Source organism: Elephantulus edwardii, unplaced genomic scaffold (genome assembly GCF_000299155.1).
Source record: "Elephantulus edwardii isolate Elephantulus edwardi_28Jun2011 unplaced genomic scaffold, EleEdw1.0 scaffold00093, whole genome shotgun sequence".
In the NCBI taxonomy this organism is placed as follows: Eukaryota; Metazoa; Chordata; class Mammalia; order Macroscelidea; family Macroscelididae; genus Elephantulus; species Elephantulus edwardii.
This window is the reverse complement of record NW_006399843.1, coordinates 2,852,977-2,861,701: the sequence shown is the minus strand read 5'-3', so window position 1 is coordinate 2,861,701 and position 8,725 is coordinate 2,852,977. Positions and strand designations below refer to the sequence as shown.

The following is an 8,725-nucleotide window of genomic DNA, read 5'->3' as shown; positions in this document are numbered from 1 at the left end:
CCATAATCAGTATATGCTCCTTTTTGAGCACAACAGAAATTGATGATCGATGCAAGAGATTTCATTCCTGATAAAATCTTGAAATTCTTTCCATAAGTCAGTTCCTTGTAGGGAAGGTTGGGAGGGAGATTTGCCTGTCTGACCTCATCCAACAAGCTCCGATCACACAACGTATAAATAGGAGGGTGAGAAGTCAGTGTACTCCATTTCCTGGTACCGGAGTTTCCCAGACAGATCAAGACCATGGCTCTCCTCAGCTCCACCCGGCTGCCACCAGGGCTGTTTCTGTGCTTGGCTCTGCTGCTTGCCTCTGCCACCTCTCAAAGTACCAATGACAGATGTCCATTCTTCACTAACAACAACACCATCAATGGCCCACCCATCAACACTAATCCAGAAGTCTACCAACGCAACAAACTCTACACTGGTAAGTATAAACCATTCGTTCTGCTGTCCTTTGTTCTCTGGAAAGAATTAACCTGCATTTCACAGTACACCTTTCCATCCCTGTTTTTTAGTTTAATGAGAGGTGGCGGGGTGAGAGCAGAGAAAAAACGTGTAGGAATACGTGGGAGTGTGTTTGGATAAGTTTCTACACGTCCTTGTGCAAAGCTGAGTCTCAGGAGCCAACAAAATCCAATGCAAAACTTAAATGAGCTGCAGCTAAAGAACATCTGGAGCAAGTTTTCCTCCTGAAGTAACACAGGCATCATTAGTATTTAAAGCGATAGTAATTGCATCTCATTAAGACATATTTTCCCAACCTCTTGATAAAACAATGGTTGCTTAGGTGATTGCATACTGCTCAACTCCAGAATGTTCTGTTCACATTCAGTGTGAGGCTGGATAGCCAGTGAGCTAGGCAGGCTACATACTCCCTTGTGTATGTCTTATGCTAAGGGAGTCCTGGTAGCCTAGTGGTTAAAGTGTTGTGCTGCCAACCCAAAGGTATGTGATTCAAATCCACGAGTTGCTTCCCAGTAGAAAGATGGGCAATTTCTCTGTGTAAGAGTATCAGGGATGAGTCAGCTCTGACCCAACAACAATGAGTTGAGTTGTTAAATTGCTATGTCATACTCTTACCTACTGCGATTGGGTCCATTCTGACTCAAAGCAACTCATCTTTATGCTTCCGAAGCTGTAAATCTTTATGGGAGGAAACCATCCATCTTTCGCCCAAGGTGGGTTCGAAACACTGGCCTTTGCGTTAGCAGCCCAGTACATTATGCACTCTGTCACCAGGGATCCCCCTTGTACATGAGGAACCAGAAACATAGTACAGGTAACAACTTGGTCAGGATCTCAACTCTAGCAAGTGGCAGAACTGGTACCTGAAGGTGGATCTTTTCATTGCAAATTCAGAGTTCTTCTTACAAGTATCTAATAATGCTATAATATTCCTGTTGGGATGAACTAGCTTCCAAGTCAAAGACTGTGCTTTCTGGTTAGCTTCATAATAAAAACATTGCATGTGGTGTTTTACATGTAGTAATACATTTAATTCTCATAATAATTTGTTATGATTTTCAATTTCTGAGTGAGAAAACTGAACAAGAAGTGCTAAATGACTTTCTCATATCATGCTGTTGTCATGTACAATAGAGTCAGAACTGACCCATAGCTGGCCCTCCAGCAGGTTTTCAGAGGCCACAAATTGCACAGGAGTTGATTGCTCATATTTCTCCCACAGAGCAGCTGGTGGTCGATTCAAACCACAGACCCTGTGCTGGCAGCACAAATCCTTACCACTAAGCTACCCTTGCTCCCTTTTCAGATAATAGAGGTACTTTAATGGTGGAGCCAGGAAATGAATGAATGCAGACCTTCTTGCTCTAGAAACCCTGCTCTGAACCACGACAGGGTTGTTGTGGTTAGGTGCTGTTGAGTCAACCACAACTCACTGCAAACTTGAACAATGGATCTGAACTCTGCCTTCTCCTCTGCCACCCCCTTCATCTCTGACCTACTCTCGCCCACCACTGCACTCACTGTGTCAGTCCATCTCGTTGAGGGCCTTCTCCTCCTCTGCTGACCCTCCACCTTTCCAAGTGTGATGAGACAGACTTTTCAATGATAGTCATGAGTTAACATGTCTTACTATGTCCTGGGCACTGTTCTAGAAGAAAATGCGATTATCTTCCCAAGTTTTACTGATAAAAAAAAAAAAAGAAAGAAAGAAAAGAAAAGCCTGAGGTCCAGGAAGTTGAGACATTCAACCAAGGGCATGCAGTAAGTAGCACAGCTAAGCTTTGGACTTAAGGAACAAAGTCAAAACTTGATGAGCATTGTTCAGCCAGGCTGTTCTGCTTCAGAACCCCTCTTCTTATCTACTGCTATTCCACCTCCCCCAAACTTTAACTAAATCTTGTAGAGAAAGCCAGGTACTGTCCACACGCATCTTCTAAGGTTTTAAGTGTCGCCAGGTGAACCACCATAGGCAGTCTGCACACACTTACCCTGGCGTATCATGCTTTCATTTTCCTCACGGGAACTGCATTGAGAGCTTTGGTGATAAAGGAGCCAAATATGCCCCTCTCCCTCAGGGAATAGACCTTGTCCTGCCAGGACAGGAACAAGAATCCTAAAATTCAGGATGAGGACCAGGAGTGACCTTGTGGATGGGAAAGGAGATGGGGTTCAGAGAGACTACTTAAAAAGGAATTACAGGCCTCTAACTTAAGATGGCACACAATGAGGTGAGGAGCTTTGCTGTTGGAATGGAGTGGGGAGTCACACCTGTGTTGATGCTGGAAAAGGGGAGGTAAGAGGTCTGGGAACTTCTCAAAGTAGGAATATAGGAGGCAGGGGGGCGGGGGGAGTGTCACCAGAGTCCTTGACAGGGAACATGCCGGAGTATAAGGGAAATCACAACTCTTATAGAGACCTTAAGGTGGAGCCTAGGAGAAGTGGAAGGAAAAGACAAAGCCCACTGAATGCCTACTGTGTGCCAGGCCCTTTCCTAAGTTTCATGTCACAACTGTGATAAGTGGACTTATTGTGGCAATGATTTAAGTTGAAGGTCAAAATCCTATACCCTCAGACATGCCAGGTTCACAGCTGGGACTAGACAGCAGACCACCATGGTTTCTTTGCAGATTGTCATTGCAGGTCAGCAGCCATACCCAGAGAGGCTGAGAAGTAAGAGCTCACACAGCCAGTCATTCTTCTTTATTTTTATTTTGCTTTCCTTTTGTTTTTGTTTTTGGTTTGTTTGTTTTTTTATTCCAGGTATGTTAACATTGGTAAGTCATCGTTAAATGGCTTGGTAGGTCCTCATCTTAGGTAGTGTCTTCTTAGAATAAGTTCCCTGGCACTTTTTTAATATCACTGGGGAAATCCCTTAATGGCAGTTACAAGAAGACTGTGCTATGCAAGCTCTAGTGGATTAGTGGTAAGGAGTTACACTTCCAATCCAAAGGTATGGGGTTCAAATCCACCAGCTGCCCTACTGGAGAAAAAGGGGGGAATCTCCTCCCTATGTACAGAGGTGATTTACAGCCTCTGAAAACCCACTGGAGGCTCATCTATGGGCCAGTTCTGACTCGATGGCAGGTAACAACACATGTTCAGCACTGGGCTGGCCAGATACTGACACAGATGAAGCCACAGTGCACAGTCCAAGCCAGCCTATGAAAAAGTACTGTCACAGAGCAATAGCCCTAGAGACTGCTTAAAGTAAAAGCAAGAGAGCTTTCCTGAGGGAGAGACGACCAGGACAGGAAAGATGCCAAAATTCATGAAATTAATGAAAATCGCTGTTCTACCAACCAAAACAAAGAAAACAGTTGTAGCAAAATTAAAAGTTACAAAATTAGATTTAGCTAAAAGACAACCAGAAGGTCAAGGATAGGCTATCTAGAAGTAGGTATTTTGGTTAACACAGATGTGAAATTACATGACTAGTTACAAGAACATTATTGCACACATATGTGTTCTTCAAGTTATGACAGGATGGTCAATGTAACCTGCTATAAAAACTGCTTATTCAATAATATCTGTTTCTGGAGGTCCATTGTAAAGATTCCTCAATAGTGTCCTGCATTAAGAGCCATCAAGTTGTGAGCTTTCCACATCCTAAATCTGTCTGATTATTGTCTAATAGCCTTTGGGGAATAGGCTGTGATGTCTATTTTGCAGACCTCAGAAAAAACAGAATATCTCCCTTAGGGTATCTGCTTAGGTCACCATCAAGATTAGAGGGACAGCTGTTAGAGGAGGCTGGTTTTTAAACCCAACATGGATTCCAGACTCAGGTCAAAGCTTTACTACAGTAGTAAGGTGACGCCTTTAGACTGCTGTATTTACAAGAGCCTCTAATATAGTACTTAACCTTATAGCTAAAAAGAACGGTCCAGCAGTGAAAGGTTGTCCAGGAGTAAGAGTGAGAGGAATTAAGGGCTGGGACACCAGGCAGGGACACGGCGTGCATGTGTTAGCAGCACAGGAGGAATATCCCACAGCCTGAGAGTGGAAGCACAGAACACGAAGTGGGGTGAGGCTACGGGAGGCCCATGAAACTCACGACCCAGGTATTGGAGTTGGCAGAAACACAAAAGCAGACACACGGAAGTGCTCCAGAGAAAAAGGAAAACATTTTGGAATTTTTTGGGAAGTGTGACCTGCAAGACGTCATGTTGGATGAGGGAATCTGGTCTGGTGACAGCACATGACAAAGTAGCCTTGGGGGAGAGACTGGGCTGATTCAGGCAGCCACAGTGGCTCAGGAGAACTTGAATCAGAGGCAAAGAGGGAAAGTTGAGGTACCAGCATCTCCATGACGGAGCGAGCTGACTTGATGACTATCTGGATGACACATCACATGTCATCTTCCACATCACCCTATACACAATTGAGGACAAATGTCAGGCAGGTTCTCACTGAGCAAGTTAGGGCCCATGGAATCCAGGTCAGCTGATGATGACTGGAAAAAAAAAAACAAACACCCAACCCAAATTAAGAGAACAGAGAAAAAGCTTTGTGCTAAAAAACAATAACATGATAGCAACTATGGTGGTAAGGAATCACTCTGGCAACGCAAGGGTATGTGGTTCAAATCCACTAGCTGCCCCGCAGGAGAGAGATGGGAAACCTCTTCTGTTATTAACTGCCTCAGAAAACCCACTGCAGGGCCAGCCTCGGTTGAGTCCAACTCGATGTTACATAACACCACCATCCCATGTTTTAAAACCTTCACGTTTTCATTTTAGTACCCTCAGGTATCTTTTTGGTGTTCATTTAATCATTCATATGCATTATGCTCTATGATATCAGTTACAATGGATCAAAGCCCTTTAGCACCACTTCTATCAGATCCTCACTGTGCCTGGCCTGTTCCTTCACCCCACCTGTGTACCAACCTCTGCTGCCCTAGGTTTGGTTTGGTTTGGTTTGGTTTGGTTTGGTTTGGTTTGGTTTGGTTTGGTTTTCCCCAGCTTTCTCACTTTCCCCCTTTCCATGTAGGCATTTATCCTGATTCCCAGATAATGAAGGAAAATGCCATTATCCTCAGTAAGTTAGAATTATTCCTGCCACATAGTAGGTGTTCAGTAAATATTTGCTGAGTAAATGATGAGCAATTAGGAAGCTGAAGCTCAGGGGTAAAATTACTCTCTCCTAAATGTTAGAGGCCGAATTTCCTCTGGGGTTGTCCTAAATGCCTTGTGCTGCTACAGGGCGGTCTTCTTTGCTTTGTGAAGAAGGCTTTGAAGGAATTTCTGGTAGCTGGAGAAACAAAAAGAGTTTATATGGGAGTAAATGTTGTTGTTGCTGTTACTAGTTGCCGTAGAACTGGCTCTGAATCTTTAGGGCATGAGAGGAGAGAAGGATTCAGTGTTTATGACGCATTGAGCTTCTGTTAGGGAGATGGGAACCAATAAGGGTGACAGTTGACAGACACAATTAATGACCATGATAGACACAATTAATGTCACCGAAATGTGCATGTAAAGATTGCTGAAAAGTCAAATACTCTGTTATACATCTATTTGCTGCAACTAGCATCTTCAATTTCCTTCTAGACTTGTTACAGTTTTTTGTTTTTGTTTTGTTTTGTTTTGTTTTTTTAAAACCAGGACCATTTTGAAACTTGCACTTTTTATGCTTAACTTTTCTTCCACAACCATCCCTTTTCTACAAGGTGCTTTGGTGGCCTAGTGGGTAAGGAGGTGGGTCGCCAGGTGATTCAAATCTACCAGCTGCTCTAAGGAGGCAGATGGGCGAGCTTCTCTCGTGTGATTTACAGCCTCTGAAAACCCGCTGGGTGGTCAGTTAGGAGGCAGTTGCAGCGAGCCGGCAATGAGTGAGAGTTCTCTCTGACACAGTGACTGCAACAATGGACATAAGCGTGGCAGGGACTGTGAGGACCGTGTAGGAAAGGGCAAGGTGGCAAGCTGTCGTTCAGAGGGTCACTCACTAGGAGTTGTAGGTGACTTGATGGCACCTACCAACAACAAGATCCCTGTTCTCACTTTATACAAGATTAATTTTTTTTCCTTTATCATTTCCTCTAGTAAAAGTTCCTGTGGATTACAACGTCACTTTTGTGGTCCTGAGAGCTTTGGACAAAATGAATAACTTAGTAGGCAATTGGCAAAAAACCAGCCAAGGAGTTCCGGGATGCCAGGGCAGCGGCAATTACAGCAAAGAGACCTTCAAGGACACAATCCTGACGGCCAGCTGGCTCTCTCCTAACTCCTTAAACATAACTACAGTCCAGCTACAGTAAGAACCTGTCTATACATTATTTGCTTTGAGTTTTTAAAATTCCATATTGTATTTTCACTGGTTTAAGACACTCTTCAAGAACACAGCATAGTAAAGTCAGTAGTTGGTGGCTAGACTTCCTTTTCTGCCTCACCATTCCTGATCAGACCTTTTATCTCCAGGCGTTTTCACACACAGAGAGACATAACTACACACACGTGCACGCATACATACATACATGCATGCACATGCATTCACACATGTGCAAACACACATGAATAAACACAAGCATACACATATTAACATAGACATACGCACACATGCATACATATAATCACAGACTTACAAAACATACATACTCATGCACAAAAAATGCATACAAACACATTCACACACAAATACGCACCCAAGCATACACACAGACATATACACACACAGTCACCAAAAGGAACGATCAATACGATCAATGCAGACAGAAAGAACTGGACCTCTCATGTGTTTCAAATCCTCTGTCCTCATACCAAAAGCTACTATTTAAAAAATAGATTGATTTTGGAAATTACTCGTAGAGTATATAACAGATGTGTACTAAAACAGGCCCCTCTGGTGTCACACAGAATGGATGCACTCAGAGCCTGAGCTGAAGAGGCACCTGAGCGCTCACAGCACAGTTTAACAATAAACTTCCCTCCCAGCTAGGAATTTCCTATTTGGCTTATTTTAGAAGCCAAATGTGGGGGGGTACTTAGGCTTCTGGTTGTCATTTTGTACTGAAAGGGTAGGTATGACGGTAAAGCTGCGTCCACTGTCTTTGTGGGCAGTGCTGACAATGAAGATGAGGATGGTAAGGCATTCTGCCCTCTCCTCCCACAACCTGGGCCTAGACCCAGGAGGGGAGACTTTAACACACAAAGAGCGACAAAATCCAAAGGGAGCTACTACACCCCAGGTTGGAGAGACAGCACCCGCTTGAAAGCCAGCCAAGGCTGGTGAGGAAAATCTGCCTGCTTTCTTCTCACCTCGTGATTCCTTGCAGCAACAGGTGAAACATCAAACATTGACAAACTGTAAGTAAAACATCACATTCCCACTGACAGTGGCGATGCAGTCTCCTAGCAAGTGCATCCCCTATAAGGCAGACCTATATGGTCAGTCTGCTTGTTTGCAACGTAGACACAAGGCGAGGGTTAGCGAAGCTGATCCAGGGGTAAGGGAGCACCACGTGTTAGTGGGCACACAAAGCAAGGGAAACTCCTTTGCCAGGAACTCTACTGGGTGTATAGAACACAAAAAGAGTCATGCAGACATCCTCACCCATGCGCTTACCCAATCACGATGGGAGACAAGACTTACGAAGAAATAATTACTAATATTAAACATAGCTTCCTCAAGAAAGAAAGCCCTAAAGCCCCAGCCTAAGATAGAACTCTCCTTTACTCACTATCTTAACTTCCACTGAACCTAGTGGCACAATGGATAAGGAGTTAGACTGACAACCCAGAAGCAAGCAGTTTGAATCCACCAGCTGCTTTGTGGGAGAAAGAGAAACCGTTTTCTCCAATGTGATTCACAGCCTCTGAAAACCCACGGTGGGGTCAGCTGGGTCAATTCTGACTCAGCCACACAAAACAATAATTTCTGTTACTACTTCAGAGCACATATCAAAATTGTGATTAATTAGTTCACTGATTGTTCACTTGCAACTCTTCTTATGGAGGAGACTCTAAGTGCTCCCCACAGAGCCACTGTCCTCTCAGGACCACACACAGCGACTGGCAGATAATATACTTGCATCAGTTAGACGATGAGTGTGTGAGTAGGCACTGATATAATAGAGAATTCTCTGACACAGTAACAACAAATGAAGCTGGTCAGGTTACTCAAAGGACATTAATAGGCTCACAACCAGAGCCAAAGAAGAAGAAACAGATGGTTTCTACCAACTTTTACAGTCGGAGATAAATCGAACATGTAATCAAGATGCATTGATAATAATGGGTGACTGGAATGCAAAAGTTGGGAA

The 8,725-nt window shown here is 43.8% G+C and overlaps 1 protein-coding gene across 1 annotated transcript in view; it reads left to right on the top strand.

Moving 5' to 3' along the window:
- Positions 1 to 243: 243 nt before the first annotated feature.
- Positions 244 to 8,725, top strand: part of PLET1 (placenta expressed transcript 1) — a 17,812-nt gene continuing 9,330 nt past the window's right edge. The window contains exons 1-2 of the mRNA XM_006890866.1: positions 244 to 427; positions 6,510 to 6,720. Of these exons, the coding sequence (XP_006890928.1) occupies positions 244 to 427; positions 6,510 to 6,720 (395 nt within the window). The remainder of the gene's footprint in view (positions 428 to 6,509; positions 6,721 to 8,725) is intronic.